The sequence below is a fragment of the Egretta garzetta genome, unplaced genomic scaffold (assembly GCF_000687185.1).
Source record: "Egretta garzetta isolate BGI_Z169 unplaced genomic scaffold, ASM68718v1 scaffold397, whole genome shotgun sequence".
NCBI lineage: Eukaryota > Metazoa > Chordata > Aves > Pelecaniformes > Ardeidae > Egretta > Egretta garzetta.
This window is the reverse complement of record NW_009260493.1, coordinates 239,825-258,367: the sequence shown is the minus strand read 5'-3', so window position 1 is coordinate 258,367 and position 18,543 is coordinate 239,825. Positions and strand designations below refer to the sequence as shown.

Below are 18,543 nucleotides of genomic sequence, written 5' to 3'. Positions count from 1 at the left end.
TTTTGTCTAATTCCTTTCTGAACACATTTGTACTATTGTTTTCCAGAGTATCTAGGAGTGACAGGTTTTACAATGCTAAATTTTGTTTGCAACACCCTCTGTTTACCCTGCTGTAATTCCAGAACTGATTGTAGATACTAGTTAGTCAATGATGGGTTCTTATTATTCAATTTTAGATATGTAGAGTCTGAAGAATAAAATGAATAATAATTAAAAAATTGCCTTAAGTCCCAAAGACAGCTGGTTACCAAGTGGGGAAAATTAGGAATTTATTATTCCCACTTGTGTGCTTTATTTATAAGAACAATCATACTATTTGATTATGCTCATGAGAAAACCATGTCAGTCGCTCTGTATTTTGTGGCGTAGCTAAATATTAGATGGTGTGCTGAATGAGAATTACCAAATACATAACATATACCACAGGGCTAGGAACGGATACCTGGAGAACTGGATCTTTCTTTCTTTCTTCAAGGCTCCATTAAACAAGTAAATATTTATGTTCACAGCATGAAGCTGCCAAGAATGATCTGAGTGATAAACAAAAAGACCTGGACACCTTCACCAATAAAGGAAAACATTTGTTAGCAGAATTGAAAAGAGTGCGTAACTGCGACTCCACTGCGTTAAAAACAGATATGAACTGTACAGTGGACAAATGGCTTGATGTAAGAGTCTGGTGTTTATACGCTGAATTTGGGCTAAGGCTACAGTACTAGTATTTTCTTAGGATCTTAGAGTGCAATTATTTAGCAAAGTTTACTTTGAAGTATGTCTCAAAGGGTCAATCCATAGGGATTTGGCATCCCTTGTACATACAAAGTTGTGATATCCATTTGATATATTTAAAACGATGTCTTATAATAATGTATGAATATTACTAGTATAAATTTGCTCAGTGCACACTTCTGAGTATAAATTTGGATTGTACTCTCACCTAATGTATGCCAGTATTACTTAACTGAAGCAAATTGGACTGAATAAATTAGGCAGTAAATCGTATTGTTACACCATAAAAGCATGAATATGATAAAGACAACATTATAGCAGAGAAACATAATACAAAAGTTAATATTTTACATTTTCATATTTGTGCTGCTTTATTAGAAAATTCCTACATTACATAAGAAAGATAAATGCAGCTGTTTTTAAAGATAAAGTTTATTTGAACGCAAAACTCCTTTCCAGTTCAAAAATACACAAATTTTTAGAAACAGCCTAAAACCCATTTTTGTTAATTTTATGATCTAACTAAATTGAAATTAGAATTCAGAAATTAGACCTAAGTCTAAGAAAATTATTTTGCCTAGGCTTACTAATTATTTATGTTGCAGTTGTCTTAGAACTGGCTGCAAGTAAAGAAATCTAAAATTAGTTTGTGAATGACATTTATACATTCTCCTCTCCTAAAAGGTGTCTGAAAGGATTGAAGACAACATCGACCGGCTGGGTGTAAGCCTGTCTCTATGGGATGACATCCTAAAAACTGGAGATGAAATGGATGGATGGTGCAATAAGTGCATTTCTCAACTGAATGAAGGCATCAGCAACTTGAGTAACAGTCAGAGAATGGAGGTCCTCCTGAAAGACTTCCAGGTGCTTACCCATAAATCAGTGATAAAAAAGTTCTGGATCAAAATCTCAAGTGATAAGGCTGTGCTGTTGTAGACCACCATGTCCCCCATTCAACCAGTGGTACCGCTAACCCAACAGCTAGCTGACAGCGTTCCAGACCTTTATTGAAGCTGTTTGCTTCTGACAGAAACAAGAATGGCACGTCTCTTACTAAAGATAATCTCTGCAGTTATTTTGGCTCTCGCAATACATTGACAATGTGTTCTTACAAGGACAAAAATCTCAAAAAGCATGGCATTGGACTGAACTGTTTCAGTATAAACTGATGGAGATTTTAGACAACTTCAACTGAAGTTAGGGAAAAAAGTAGTAATTTCTCAAATCTCATCTAAGAAGGTAGATTCTTCAGACAATAAAAAAGATATGCAGGACTGGAGGGCAAATTTTAATGTCAAGCTCTAACAGTTTTAATAAGGTGATGTCTTTCTTTTCTGGATAGCATTAAACTGTTCTAGAAATCTAGCCAGTGTTCACGGCGCATTCTGCCTCTATTGGCTTAAAATATGCAGCAGATTAACCATAGAATGAGCCATACTCTACTTCATTTGAAATAAATTATGTCCTTAAGAAGATGCACAGTGAACATATACAAGTAGTATGATAGAATATGAAATGGTGCTAGATCTGTATTTTGGTCAGACAAGCTTTATCTCATGTCTTTCTGATTAGTATAGTAATCAGACCACCTAAATTCATCACTATTAAAACTGATGTGGAACAAGAGCAGCCAGTACCCAAACCACAGGTGTACCTGATTCACAGGAGGGCCAGAATAGCAGAAGACTTGAGCACTGTGTGTACATTTGAAGTCACAGAATGCGTAGTCCATAATACTTTTTTTGCACTTTCTTTTGCAAAGGCAAGAAGAAAGGCAATTCACTGACAGAAGGGTCCTGCTATTTCAGCAGTCAGAAATAGATGAGCATTGACAGAAATAATCAGTCTAGCTTTTATATGGTCCATAGCAGTGGTCCCTTTCTTGATCAGTCACCTAATATTATATCCTCCCTAGCACAAAAAGCCCCCTGAGGATTATTCTGGGCCCACCTGAACTTCTCCCATTCAGGGCAGATGTTAAGTGCAGCGATTTAATCCTGAAATCCACTGTCCAATTTTTTAACTGGAGTGATCTGTTTGAATTTTTTAGAAAAGAAAGTTTGAGTAATAGGATGCACACACCAATTACTTGCCTAATACTTCAGAACTACAATTATACAAATTATGGTTTTCTCTTTCACTTTGCTATTATTTTTTAATAAGTAGAATATTTCTTTATAACTTGGATCTACATGACCACAGTAAATACAAGGTCCAGATATGTCAATGCGTATATAGCAGCATTTTTTAATTCCCCTTTGAGGTTAAAATTTATTTCTGTGTCTAATTTTTTTCCAAGAGCTCACTTCCTTGTAATAAAAACCAGAGAGCACATGTATTATGCTCTGCATGCCATTAAGTCAAACCTAACAACCACAGCAGATTTTTCCAGTCGAGTAAACAATGACATTCCCATCTTTATTCAGCCACTTTAAGAAACTAAAGCTGTTAGTGCATTTTAAATGCTAAAAATGTATGTGGTTATTTTAATGGAGGGGAAAAAAATCTCTGAACTGAGTCTAATAAAGGAAAAGAGATGGGAGATTTTTAGAGAATAAAACTAACAGAACAACTGTTTTCTCTCTGGTTGCTAAACTTTGTTTACATTTTCTTTTGGTTTTGCAATTGATGGAGCATCCTTCTGAAAGTCTAAAACCTTCTTGTAGTTTGATATGAAATTTTGACCACATCTCTTTTACAGTCTGAAGTCAAGGATCAAGAACTGAAGTTGGAGCAGCTTAGTTCCAAAATTTCAGAACTCAAAGAACTCACCCATAGTCAAGAGCCTCCTGCAGATCTCCAGGTAAAATAAAGATATTGGCAATCACAGGCTGTGCTCAAATGACTAAGAAGAAACTCCTCCTGAAATTTCTGTCTCTCCTGTACTGCCTTTTTCTTTCAAGGTGACAGATATATCATTATTTATATATATCACATCTATTCTTTGTTCATATTTCTTCAGTTAACTTTGCCTTTTTCTAAATAAATCATGCCATAAAGTATTTGAATATTAGAGTTGTAAAAGTACTTTTTACCAAAACAAAATAGAGTAAATAGTTTGTAAAGTAGCTGATCAGATATGAGACCGATGATATTCTCTGCACTGCACAACATTAAGCCTCATCCTATGTGAGTGCATCCACAGTTTGCCTCTTTAATTATAATGCAGTAAAATACGTGCATTTGCTTTATCAAACCAAAAGTATTCTTTAGTGCCCTGAACTAGCTGTTACAAGAGAGGGGTAAAATATGAACACTGAAGGTGAGATGTTGACTTTTACTATTGGCTGGGTCCTTATTTTTTATGTTCTAAGGAAGATGCAAAACCAAAGTATGACTGGTTTAGATGTTTGATTTCAAATTGAAATTGTTGTGTGAGATTATTCACATTCAGTGTCAGAAGTTTTAAAGGATAACCTGGCTTCTGTGATTTCCATAGGCAGGGAAATATCTTGATAGTTATTTATTTCAAAGCCATTTATCAGATTTTAACAGAACTTAGTATAACACTCAGGTCTTGTCCACATTTTGCTGTGACCATACACCTAATTACCACTCAGCTATGGGTCAAAAACCCTGTAGTATAAAAATGTGCAAACTATATGGAAATGCTTATGTTCTCCCAGATTGTTTACTTCATGTGAGACATTCAGAAAATTCAGGTTTAATCATATATTTCATAATAAATAACTGTCTGCTTATAGAGCTAAACTTAGAACAAATTATTTTGCAGAATATCACTGTTAACCAACACACACCTATTTCCAACTACTAAATATGATAAATACAATAAAAAATTTAAATCAATACAATGAAATAATTGTGGTTGATATATAAATGCAAATTTGAAAATAAAGTTTCACAAACTAAGCTTAAATCCCCTAATTATTTGCCAATATTCAAATGCTAAATAAGTAAGCTACAGTATGATCAGCTCATATTCTAAGATAAGATTCCTTAATAGAATTTTCAGTAATTTCTCATTTATAAATATTACCCTATTATGACTGATTCTATTTACTTTTTATTAGTAATATGTGCACAGCTAACATGTACTATAATTTCACATATTGCTGTCTTTGAACAGGTTAATGGGCAATATTCTAACTTTTTTTTGTATTTTCTTCAAATTTATCCTGAGATACTTAAAGCCTCAGTGCTCTTAAGTCTCACCAATTGATATTTCTTTTTATGGAGCTAGCTGTGTTTAGGTCACATTCTGTATATATGGCAAATTAGTAAAGGAAAAAGATCAACAGTTTACTTTTTTAGAAGCAGATAATAACTTCAACAGTTTGTGATCTGGCTTTTTATAAGATAGTATCCCTTCTTTGGTTTACTGTATATCTAAGACTTGATCCTGAATGGTTGACATTTTTTATTTATGTGAGTGTCTTTAGTTAGAGATGTAAAGAGAACAAAATGATTTCTGTGTGTGACTTCCCTACCTTCCATTTTTTTCAAGAAACATTCACCATAATAAATGTTTTCTTTAAATGCTTTAATACATAACATTTTGATTTTAGTTTATAGAATCAGATTTGAGGCAGAAGTTGGAACATGCCAAAGAAATGTCAGAGACAGCAAAAGAGACACTGAAAGATTTCAGTACTCAGAAGATGCAGTTACAGAAGTTTATTGATCAGATGACAGACTGGTTAACAGAAGTGGAAGAGACACTGTTAAGCTGTGCACACAGCCTGGATCCCAAAGCTCTGAATAAAGTGAAGGTCAGTGCTGAAGAAAATGAATATGCTTTTTCTTATGCAGTGATCTTTGGGGTTTTTTATCAGAGTTTTTGCTGAGCATTATACTTGATTTCCATTTGAGAAATAATCTATAGCACCTGCACAACTGCTAGAATATTAGCAAACAATAGTGATACTCTTTAAGAAGTTCCACCAATGAACAAAAGTTCTGATCTATTAACCTTATACAAACCTTTCAGAAAATTATAATTAATAATATGGTCTTTTTTTGTGACAAGAACAGGTTTTGTTACATTGAAGTCTTCAGTCATTACTCCAGCATGTTTACAAGTCCACTGACTCCCTTGCAATATAAGTTATAAACTTATAACTCATCACAGTAAAAGATCCTGGACTGAACTAATTTTTAACGCAAACTTCTAACTCAGAAATCCTCCTCAATCCTCATATTTAGCAATTCTTCCATCTACATCCTAGAGCTCTCTTGATTGGTAAAGTTATGTACATCACAACATGACAAACCATGTGGAGATTTTTTCAGCCTGAGCACATGTTAATGTTGATATACTAGCCAATTCAAATTTAATTTTCAAAAAAATGTTCCTTTCTCATCAGATGAAAACTCCTTTTCACTCGGAAGTCACACCAAATACCAGTGTCATACTGCATCTCACATGCACCCTCAGACTTTGCTAAAAATAACTATTGCTATTCAATATGCCTTGAATTTTATTTATTGTTTTTTAATAAAGTAGTAAACCATGAGAAACAGCATTTTTCACATTTCTGTGATTGCTCTTCAGTTTTGTAGATTCATCTCACTTGGAAAATTCAGGGAATGTGATCCAGTACTTCTTCCCTTCATTGTGTCTAGGGCTTGCAAAAGAACACAGGAGGGAAAAGCATATGGGAGGAGCACGAATGCTTGAGGAAAAGAGAGGGCTCTTTTGTTTCTTCACAAATGTCATGTTTGTGTTGTAACTTCATTTTCAGGAAACACAGAAAGACCTTCAGCTTCAGAAGAGCAGCATTGACTCAACCCGTGAGAACCTCAACAGCCTGTGTCGCAAATACCATTCTGTAGAGCTGGAAACTCTTGGTGGCACTGTCACTTCGTTATTAAAGAAATATGAAGCTGTGAATCACCTCTGTTCCAGAACACAGGCCAGCATGCAAGAGTCCTTGGAAAAACATTTCTTCCGTGAGTCTTCAGGCCTGTTAATATGAGCCGTTAGCCCACAGCCGTGAATCACTCTGGAGTCTGCCAGAGTTTCCAGTGATGTCACTTGCAATTACAACTTTATTTTTGCCTTTCAAAAAGTCCTGTTACCAAATGTTCACTTGATAAGTACTGTGAAACAAAGCATTTTACAAAAAGAGAATTCAATGTAATATTCATGAAAGGCAAGCTCAGTCCACCTTTCTTCACTTTTAGTATACATCTCTACTGCATACATTGCGTTTTTCCTGTAAAGAGATGTATTTACACAAATGGAGATGTTTATAATTTAAAAGTCCCCATCTGAAGTATGTCCTGGGCTCCCTGGATAGTCAACAGAGAGAAGTAGGCAATTTTTAATCTTATATGTTAAGATATTACTCTAGATATTATCTAACGTTAAATCGGGATATATCATAGACTGAAAATGCCTGGTTTTTCCCATTGACTATAAAGGGGAGCCTAGTGTGACTGTTCAAATTTAGATGTTTACAGTTGAAGCATCTAACTTTTTTTGAAACTAATCCCAGTGCCCAAGGTCGTTCAAGGCAATGAAATTCATCCTGTTAGCTTCTACACACTGTTCCTGAAGAATTGAGCAAGACAGCTGTATAGTATTGTGGATAATACCTCTTCTTATAAAAAATATTATCTTCTCTATACTTTTTTATCAAATAAGATTCTATGCAAGAATTCCAGGAATGGTTTTCTGGTGTGAAGGCTGCAGTAAAAGAATCATCTGACAGGTCTGGAGACAGCAAAGCCATAGAGGCAAAACTACGTGACTTGCAGGTATAGTGAACAAATTTAAAAAAATAGTAATTAGGAATTTAACTATATGTATCCAATTATATCGCTAAAGTAATTTGTAGATGCCATCATATTTATTGTTTTTGTTTCCAAAAAAGTAATGTGAGAATGGTTCAAGACAGCAATATGTACTGTAGAGTGAATAGAGCGGAAACTATATTCACTGTTCCAAAAGATCAGAATTTCATTTCTGCAAGGTTTATGTGTAGCTAAAATATTCTTGTTTCTGTTTTTTAATATTTTTTTTTTTTTTGGCCTTCTTTCTCTTCTTTTCCTTTTCCCACCTTTCCTTAAATTATTGCTTATTCAGTCCTTCAGATTAACAGCGATGTCAAAGTTTATCTGTGTAGGTTTTTGATGGGACAGAACACCAATAGCAGACACCTACTGCAAACAGCCCTAATTCCTGAAATGTAGAACATCTTCAGGACATGACTAAATTATCCAGAGAAAGACAGGACTACCTTGGGACCAAATAGGAAAACTGAGCTGTCTGGATCATAGTACCACTTAATAAAATTTTATATGAACTGTCTGCTTAGATTTTTTTTCCATAACTAGACATGGCTTTCATCTTGTTGGGGAAACCTGACCACTTCTAATAGAAATATTGCTTATCTTTAGTTATTAAATATTGCATGTTTAAACTCTATTCTTCCATTACACAGAGTGTGCTGGATTCTGTTAGTGAGGGACAGAAAAAGTTAGATGGTGCCTGCAAGGAAGGAGAAAGTTTGTATGCTTGCTTACCCAAGCCAGTTGTGAGCCATATTCAGGAGCAAATAGAGAAGTCTAATCAGAACTTCCAGGAATTCCTCAACAAGTGTCTGAATGATAAGGCGGCCCTGGAAGCTTGTGCCTCAGACCTGGGAAGGTGAGTAATACCAGTAGTCACAGATGGACTGCATGAAATTGTCCAGCTGCAGAAAGACAGGGCACAATTTGAAATTATTTCCAGTTATTCTAGTCATAGAATCATAGAATCATAGAATGTTTTGGGTTGAAAGGCACCCCTAGAGGTCGTCTAGTCCAACCCCCCTGCAGTGAGCAGGGACACCGCTAACTAGATCAGGTTGCTCAGAGCCCCATCCAACCTGGCCTTGAATGTTTCCAGGGATGGGGCCTCCACTACCTCTCTAAGTCCTGTTTGCTTTTTTCCTTTGGAGATTTTTAAGAGAAAATTAAGTTCTCTGCTAAAAACAAAGCAACAAGTCTTGCTCCAAGGGTATTAATTTGGTCAAAGAATGGAAGGTCAGGATCATCTATGCGGAAGATCTGTGTAGTTCATGCAATCCCAGATCAGCCATTAGGATCTCAGTAATTTAAATGCAACTTCCTGGAAGGAAAAGATGTGATGAATTTTCAAGTTCTGCTCCAGGATTTGAAGATATTATGCTTTTTACACAGCATGCATCTGTCTGTCCTTCCTCATTCCAGTTAGACACATTTCCTAAGGAGCTAAAAAGAAAACACTCTTAAATTATTACTTAGGGCTGGAATTTGGGGAGTTAAACATTTTTAGGTATAACTAGATTCAGAAATGTTGCTAATTGAAAGGAACATTAGTGTAGCAGTTATGTACGTAGTTAGTGTAAGCAAGTTAGTGTAGCAATAATGGGTAAAACAGCAAGATGAGATGGTGTGCCTTCATGTAAGGAAAAGGTTTTCAAACCTAGGACCAGAACTTGTTTTGAGTTCTGAGTGCTCCAGATTCCGGTTATGGTATGTTTGAGAAATTGAAAGCACAACATTTGAGAAATACATGACTAAAAGCACATTTTTACCTATTTTTTAATCTTAGGTTAAATCATTATAAGAATTTGGGAAAAGCTTTCTCTTTTTTTCTGCCTTTATTGAATATAGTAATAAATTAAAGCACTGTCACTTTAAATTTTGGAGGCTTCTTTTTTCACTGTAGTTCCCATGAATTTGCTGAACATTTTTAGAGAGTTGCTGAATATTTTTAGATTAGTAGTCACTGTGGAATTATGTTTTGTGTACAACTCTTATTTTTGAAGCATGAAATTGATGCCTAGCTTTATTTTCCTGGTTTTGTGGATATTGAAAGAACTGAGTTAACTTCTTACTAACTATACTCCACCTGAGAAATATTTTTAAGGGAGTATTTATCTTTTCGGTAGCTTTGAAGATCAGCACAAGAAACTTGGTCTGTGGATACATGCCATGGAAGAAAGAATAAGCGCAGAATCACTAGGAGAGAGCAAACAGCTTATTCCTGAGAAGAAAAAGGAGGTACAGAAAGTGGAAAAGTTCCTGGAAGAGTTACTGAATTCAAGGTAGTATGAAATACTTTTTCCTAAAATACTCTCACTGTTTCCTCTGCTAAAGCAACAGTGAAACCAAACCGTTGGGCTGAAGTGTGTTTGTGAAAGATGGAGAAAGGTGTTGTGACATACTCTGTGAAAAGAGGCTGTATCCAGATACTTCCAGTTTTAAGGAAATTGGAATTTGAAGGCAACTCCAGAATTTGATGCTGATATATTTCTCATTAAGAAAAGCTGATATTACTTCATTAATAAATGGAAACTGAAAAATATAATCTTAAAAAAAAATCTTTAAAATACTGATTGTAAAAATAAATCTTAAAAATATAGCTTGTAAAAGCAATAGTAAAAATTACATTTATCATTATATATATTTTAAATTTTTTTTTTGTCCTGCAAAACTCAGATCCAACCAGGTTAGCAGAATCCACTTTCCCATATAGCTGACTTTAGAAAGGAGCTCAAATAACATCCACATTGGCTGTGAAATCTTTCTAGAATTCAGAATTAGCCAACAGAGGATGAAGTAATTCCCTTTTTTAGTACACTGTGGTTTTTCAAACTCTTTTTTTTATTATTAGATTGGTGAAGATAGAACAGAAATAGTAGTCCGTTGTTCAAGCCTCACAGCACGCTAAAAGGAAACACCCAGTCTCTACCTATTCCCTTGAGACTGATGCAAGACATTTTGGTCTGATGTAAATTCCCTGTAATCACAGGGTATCAGGAAGGGTGATCCAGCAGACTGAGATTAACTGAGGTTGTATAAACCCAGAGTTTTAATCCCTTTTACTGACCCTTGTACTGAACCCCAGAATCAGTTTCTAATCCTGGACAAATGGCCTGACCTTTCCATCATGCCTTTGTACCTGTCAAAAACTATAAAATTCTCAGAAGCTTTGACAAGTACAAAAAGGTAGCAGTTCATATAGAACTAGAATGACTGACAGCTGAAGAGAAAATCAAGTCAGCTTTTAATTCAGATGTGCAATACAAGGATTTCAGTGTGATCATTTTGAACACCAAAATCTGTAAGAAATGGCACTGTATACAAGTAAAGATATTAATCAATATGCACTGCTTATATTTCCATTCAGTTTCTCCCAGCTAATTTTTCTGTTAGCTATAAACTCTGTCACTGGTGGAGTAGGTGATTATGGCAACAACCTTCATAATTTCCGATAGTTGCAATAACAATATCATATGCTTTCTGAAACTGATTTTCAGCCTCGATATTTTCTTTCAGGGAATCTTTTGATAAGCTGTCTCAAATGGCACAGTCTTTAAACGAAGAAGGCCACGGTGCAGGGATGGAAGTGCGCCTGGCCTCTCAACATCTCACCAATTATCAAAACATGGTCAAAACTGTCAAGGAGAAGCTACGAACGTGCCAGCTTGCACTCCAAGAGCATCTCACTTTGGAAGAGGCATTGCAGACTATGTGGTCATGGGTGAAAGAGGTTCAAGATAAACTGGCATCATCAGAGAGCACTGTTGGTAGCAAAGCCACATTAGAGAGACGATTGACACAAATTCAGGTAAAGAAGGATAAAACTAGAGATTACACATCAAGGTTAATATTGGATGTGGGCCACATCAGTGGAAAAGGAATGTTTTTACATCTTACTCTTTTTATGGTTATGAAGGAGAGGATTAGAATTTAAGGTGTTCTTGGAAAATTGGGAGGTTCAGTATGAAAAACAGGATGCAATTTAATGGAGATAGGTGCCAGGTATTACATTTAATAAAGAATAGTAAACTATGAAAATGTGTAGTCAGGTCCAAAAAAGCTTTCTAGTGGAGGGGAAGCCTTGGAATAATTGACACAGAGAGGCTGTGATGTGTCTGTCACAGGAGGTCTTCAGGAACAGTTTAGTTCAAGACCTCTTAGGAAGGTCATCAGTGTAAGCAATCCTGTCATGGGGTTTCTTGAAATTTCTTCTACCTATGTGGTGCTATCTTTCTGTGCAGTGCTTGACCTACTCATTATCTACTGCAATGTGAGCAATACCTTAGGATGACCAATGCAGTGAAATACCTGTATGGCTGTGGGAAAAAAATGCTGGATCACTTGCACAAAGCAAGGGACGGGCACTTATAAGAAAAGGTGCCTACGAATTCGTTCTGGGCATGGCTGTCAAGGAAGAATGAGCTCAGAGAAGATGGTGTCCACTGTTGAAAGAATAACAGCTTTCACCTCTCAGGAGGTTGCATTTGATATTTTGACTTATTTTGCCTCATAGGAGATCCTCTTACTCAAAGGTGATGGTGAAGTTAAGCTGAACATGGCCATTGGCAAAGGAGAACAAGCACTTAGAAGCAGCAATGAGGAAGGACAAAAGATGATACAAACCGAGCTACAGACACTGAGGGATGTATGGAATGACATCACCAGCACCTCAGTGAACTGGCAGAGGTAAAACTCCCTGGAAAACACAGTTCAGACCCTGCCATCTTGCTTATAAAGAGTGGTACCCTACAGCACATAGAAGTCCATTCATTCATTACTGGTATGCGAGGGGAAAGTTGCATCATTGGAGAGAATCAAAATTGCCTGAAAAAAACACATCTTCCTATAAAAATGATAAGTTGACCCTATCAGATGAATCAAATTTCATATGAGATGGTACTTGATTGTAATTTAAAAATACATAGAAATCATACAAATTCATACAGAGAAAAAGATTGCTATGTTATTGAACCTGTGCTTGGGCAGGACCAAGAACATTTGACATATTTATCTACCTTTTCTTTACAAAACTCTAGAAAGGTTTCTCAATTCTGTCTTTCATTATGTTTTTTAATTAAAAAAAAATCCTAATATCTCCAAATAATCTTTCTTGCAAATTAAGCTGATTTCTTATCTTAACCTCAGTAGAAATGGAAAGTTTTTCTTATTGCCTGTATGAGACAACTTTATGTATTTGAAGTCCTCCATCATCTCTGTTTAGACAGTTTCTTAGTTTCTTCGTACTAATACTTTCTGGACCTCTTTCATCCTTGTTTCTTTTTCAGTAAAGTGTAGACTATCATTAGTTTGTCTACATTTTTCTTAACAGAAAATAACTGAAACTGGCTGACTTCTTACTGTATTTTAGACCTTATTAATTCTGAGTAGACTATCAGTACTTTCCATTTCCTTCATACAACAGTCTTCTTAATCCACCCCAGAATGAGAGTTTTCTTCCTTTGCAATAGTATCATATTCTTGAATTTTGTTTACATCTTTATCCTCTACTATCTCCAAATCCTTTTCCACAGTACTAAGCCTAAGCAGTTATCCCCAATTTTGTATTTGTATATCTGATTTCTCCTTCCTAAGTAAGTAAAGCATTATTTTCATCATCAAATTCCATCTTTTAAAAATTTCTTCTAAAAACATCTGACATTTAAATCCTGTCATCCAAACTAGCTGCAGCCAGTCTCCGGTTGCTTTCATCTGCGCGTTTTACAAGAACTCTCTGTTCCAACATCCCAGTGATTACTGGATAGAAATGGGCCCTTGGTGAACTTCTGCATGATCCTACTTCCTTAGCTCTCTAATGAAATCACAGTTTTCCCTATACCAGAAGACTGATAGATCTGCATCAGAAAGGTCATAGAACTGTATTGTAGATAATCCAAGTGCTAGGGTATCTGGGTCCTAAATATCAGCCGTCAATTATGAGAGCCAGGAGATAGGTAAATTGGAGTTTTTCAACTGAAAGTGGTGCCACTTTCTTACTTATTCCAAAATTTTAATACAATTATATGTAGAAAATTATAATGGGCTGCCTTTGTTTTCGCTCTAATTTCAGACATTTATTGTCATAAAATATTATTTTGACTGGGCTAGACCATTACATTTTGAATGAAATCCTTACTACACTCATGTCTATTATTAAGTCTAGTGGAATGAGAATTACATTCTTCAACACAAATCCCAGAGAAATCTGGTGATCTACTAGGAGGAGCAATATATAACAGAAGAGAGTGTTTCTTATAAATTGTAAATGGGAATATGTATAATTGATTTGTTCTTCCAAAACTTGCCAGAATACCTCTTAATTGTCAGTAGTTTCAGAGGCTGCTGTACATTGTAGTACTCTGCTCATAAAGAACACCAGTAATGCTCTGTGCTTTACTTTGCTGGACAGACACTGAAATGTGCTTTTCATTAGGATGAGACAGACAGATTGCTCATGTAACCTGTGATAGGGAAGCAGTTGTATCAGGTTATATGTAGTAGCCCAAAGAACACAGAAATTCTAGCTTGGATGGAAAAATAAAGCAAGATGGGGGAAAAAGCATATTCTAAACATATTATACATGGCTACAGACAGTGTAACAATTAAGGTATAAGCAGGTTCTTTTTTTCCAGACCTTTCAAAAGTTCTCATCTGTACTCTGTATGTTTCTTTTAATGTAAGCTGCCTGGAGTCTCTCATTAGCCAGTGGAATGAATATCTGGAAAGGAAAAACCAGCTGGAACAGTGGTTAGAGAAACTGGATCACAAAGTGGAACAGCCTTTAGAACCACAGATTGGTCTGAAGGAGAAGTTTGCTCAGCTGGACCACTTCCAGGCTATTGTTTCTGAGATAGAGGATCACTCTGGTGATTTACAGCAACTCATTGAAAAAGCTGTGGAACTGTATGAAAAAACAGAGGATGCTTCTTTTGGAGAAGCAGCTCGAGAAGAACTAAAAATACAGTTTAATGACATCACCACCGTGGCCAAGGTAAGATAAAAGCAAAGGCCTCCATTTCAAGTAAAAAGTTTAGACATCTGTATATAAGGCTAAAATTTTGATTTTCATAATGTTTTAGTAACCAAAGGATTGACTGTGTTTGAATAGTCTTGCCTTTTGTCGTGGCTGAGTCTAACAAAAAAGTTGGATGTAGTTTACTAAAAGTAACTGGAATGCAAAAAAGCTGTTGGGAATTGTGATTGGTATGGTTATGATTTTTGAAGAGTGAAGGGCATGTATTTTATTCCTACTTTCATATATACAACAATATTTCAGATGTTCTTCCAGATTTATTTTCATCTAATTATTTTTCATTCATTCCTAGCACCTTTTTTTTACCTAGAAAGGGAAGAGTAAAACATCTCCCTGAGCAGAAAACATATTGTCAGAAAGAGAAATCCTATTGTCAGAAAGATACATGCCCATATTTTGTGGTGTTTCAAGCCATTAAGCTACTGCACATGCTACACAGGTATTCTGTTTGGCTTCTAAGGAAAGATAGGTGAGCTCACTGAGGCTTTCTGCCAACCAAATTGTGACAGTGACACTAGCTCTGAGTTACAGTCTCTACCTTCTCAGCTAAAGGGGAAGTTTGCATCAGGAAGTGGCCACATAATAACATAGAGCTAATGTGAGATTGAAGTAAACGCTGTGTATAAATTCAGTAATCTGATGGAAGTGTGATTCGAGTTTGCATGTATTGAGAATAGAGCTGATGGCCTGTAGGTGATTAATCAATAGTCTGTATAAAAAAAGGGTACCAAAGTAGGAAATGAGTGGAAGATCTAATAAGTAATCTGTTAGGAAAAAAGTTAAATCTAGGGCACATAAATTTACTTCTTTAGTAAAAATCTGCATTTTTCTCGCTAAACTTTATAAAGGGAAGTCTCGTGGAATCATGCAGTTTGGGTTTGGATTATTATTTTTATTTGCAGGACGAGATATACTATTATTGTCATTGCTTTAAACATAGACCATAGATATTGTAGCCCTCTCACATGTATCTAGTCTGTAATTACCATCTATTCACACACTCTTGTTTTTGTGATGAACTTCTGCTCTCTTTTTTTTTTAATGGATATAGTAAGCTATGAACCTGCTTTCTAGAGAATCAGGGCAGTTTTACACTCATAGAACTCTACTTCTTTCAGTTGTGTTAAGTCTGGAGCAATACAATGATTACTGAATCAATACAATCCCTTTAAACTTGTGTGAAAAGAGTATCACAAGTGAGCATGGCCTTGTTCTCCTAAAATCAATATGCATCTATAAACTTAACTTCTTAATCAAGAAGGACAACTTTGCAGTCTTTCCCTGGGGAGAGAACAGCACTGACTGCAACTGGTAGAAGCCATTGCCACTGGAAGAGACCAGATGAAGTTGTACTTTACCTCCACTCTCCCCCTCTACTGCAGCTATGTTTTAGTGTGAGCAAAGTAAACAGGAACATGTGGTTGCCTTTCCTGAGGCTCTTTTGTTTCACTATGAAGCTATCTATTTGGTTTAGAGTCAGGCACATGTGGACATTTTATTACTCTGTTGTTGCATAAAATGCATTAAGATGTAAAAACCTTGAGGATTTACTTTATGTCATCTTTGTTTAGTATCCATTTTCTAGTTGGTCTGACATGTTCTGAGAAAATTTGATAATTGTTTTCAGAGGGAACAGTAGGGCTTATTAATTTAACTTAATTTTTAAAAGTATTAGTTGAATGTTGAGTTATTAAAAATTAAAAATAAATGAAGTTTAACTCACAAGTGTTTTAGTTTGAAACTGGTTTAAGGGAACTTAGACCTAGATTAGAGTATCCACACAGGAGTAGAAAGCTGTTTGATTAGCTCAGTTCCCTTTTGGTTAGTTTTGATAAACATTCCTGACTGTTAGCTCACAAGAATGTAAGAACAAATCTACTCAGTCAGACCAAAGGCAAATCTAGACCAGTGCTCTATTTCACCTTTTCATAGTAAGGTAAGCTGGCCCCAGTTTAAGCTTACATTAAAAAGCTAAGATGGAGCCATGAAGCTGTCGTATGTCTGTGTCAGGGAAAGCGTCCTCCAGGGCTGCAAGGCAGGTGGCTGGGGACGGCCACCACTTCTGATCTGATGGTTAAAATAGGACTCAGCACTGTAAGAACGTTTTGCACTTTTGAACAGCAGAAGTCCTCCTTCGTGGTCTTCGTATGGGGCATCTCTCTGACTCTGCTTAGTATTTATACAGACTTGGTGCTTCTAAATAAGAGCTGTGTTTCTGGCAGCATGCTGCTCCCTATGAGGACTCATGGGTGATCTGTAGGATGCTCTCCAGGGGGTATTGGAAAAAGCATGCCAGAGTTGCACAGCTGCACCTTTGGCATCTATTAAATGATACATTTTGTGTTAATGGATGTGTTAAAGTACATTTTTGCATACATTTTCAGAAGGCTTCTTCATCTTTTGCTCCAGCAGAACACACCTGCCCAGACCAACAACCTAAACCACACCTTGTACAGTGTAGCACTGTGTTCTGCTGCTACAAGCTGTGCTCTATTCAACATTCAGATGGATGCTGTAGGGTCAGACCAGCACTCTATACCACTGCATGCTTAAAGCCAAGACAGTTATTTAAGCACTTTAATGGTCTTTTTTTCTTCATTTGATTGACAGGAGAAAATGAGGAAAGTGGAAGATATTGTGAAGGATCATTTGCTATACCTTGATGCTGTGCATGAATTCACAGACTGGCTCCATTCTGCAAAGGAAGAGCTACACCGCTGGTCAGATGCATCTGGAGACACGTCAACCATACAGAAAAAGCTGACTACAATCAATGTAAGATAAATTAGCTTTCATGATTTCATCTGCAGTTCAGACCCTATGCTCTAAAATAGGCCAGAGACAAAAGGTTGTGGGGTCTTGCTCCTTATGTATTTGAAATGGTGATTACATTTCTGTGAGCTGAAAGCAAGCTTTCTAAGCTATGTTTTGTTTTTGCCTCCCTACAATCAGACCTGAGTTAGCCACAGCACACATGGAAACAATTTGCAAGAGCGGAAGCCCAGTGGCATCACAAAGAATGTGGCTTAGCTGATTAATGAATACTGCTCTGTCCTCATCCTCGAATATGCTTTCTCCATGAGCAGAGTTGTCTGAATCGAAGGCAGAAACAACCTTTCCTGATTTGCATGAAATGGAGATGCATAAAGTGGTGCAAGGCTTGTTCTCCCCAAACAGAGTAGAAATGTATGAGTTGCCTCCCTGTGTATCCTCTCCTCCTTACCCTTGCATCCATTCCTAGGCATGCAAGTGCCTAAGCAAGTTACATATTCCTGAACGTAACATTAAAGCAGACCACATGTTTTGCTGGTGCCTGATATTTACATTCAGATACTCGTACTGGCAACATTTTACTCTGCTCCTAAACATAAGTGGGCCAGTGAAGAGACTACTAAATGAAGATTCAGGGTACCTGAGATCAAATTACAGATTTGTTGTACATTCTTGGATAGTTTTCAGTCTCCTTTGTGCTCAAACTCCCCATGTACAAAACAGAGAAGGGAGGAGATTGTAGTTTCTAGCTTGTAAGACTAACAAGAGAATAAATAACATTACTCTGGCATGTGGTGTTTGGGATGATATTTATATTCTCCAGCTTCTTAAGCTGAAACTCCCAAAATTCCCCTGTAGCATGTGTGAGACTGAAATAGGACGCTGTAGAAAGAATTCACTTCTGGAAAAAAAAAAAAAAGAAGAAAAAAGACATGTGCAACCAATTATGGCACATCACAGATCACGGGTAGGCTGTAAGATGCTTTTTCTGAGCAGCACAGTTGTGTTTTTAGAACTGCTACAAGCAGCTACATACCAGCATTTCTTATGTAAAAGATCATAACAAAGTTATCATTTTCTGCCTCTTAACCTAAACAATATTTTCAGCGTATAAAAGCTGTTCTTTCTCCCCTAAGCTCACAAGAGTTTCAGAATCGCTCTTTAATCAGTGTGAAGCCCACGCACTCTCTTGGCTGAGTTTTATTTTCATCCCTCCTCCAGCTGCGTTTTGCCACCCTGCGCGCAGCCGGGCTGC

General features: G+C 36.4%; 1 protein-coding gene across 1 annotated transcript in view; it reads left to right on the top strand.

Moving 5' to 3' along the window:
• The window catches only part of SYNE1 (spectrin repeat containing nuclear envelope protein 1), a 304,520-nt gene that overhangs the window by 125,225 nt on the left and 160,752 nt on the right, over positions 1 to 18,543 (top strand). Inside the window, 12 exon segments of the mRNA XM_035899865.1 lie at positions 510 to 668; positions 1,414 to 1,596; positions 3,434 to 3,535; positions 5,259 to 5,462; positions 6,435 to 6,642; positions 7,340 to 7,452; positions 8,139 to 8,344; positions 9,612 to 9,767; positions 11,002 to 11,293; positions 11,999 to 12,171; positions 14,165 to 14,474; positions 17,127 to 17,291. Of these exon segments, the coding sequence (XP_035755758.1) occupies positions 510 to 668; positions 1,414 to 1,596; positions 3,434 to 3,535; positions 5,259 to 5,462; positions 6,435 to 6,642; positions 7,340 to 7,452; positions 8,139 to 8,344; positions 9,612 to 9,767; positions 11,002 to 11,293; positions 11,999 to 12,171; positions 14,165 to 14,474; positions 17,127 to 17,291 (2,271 nt within the window).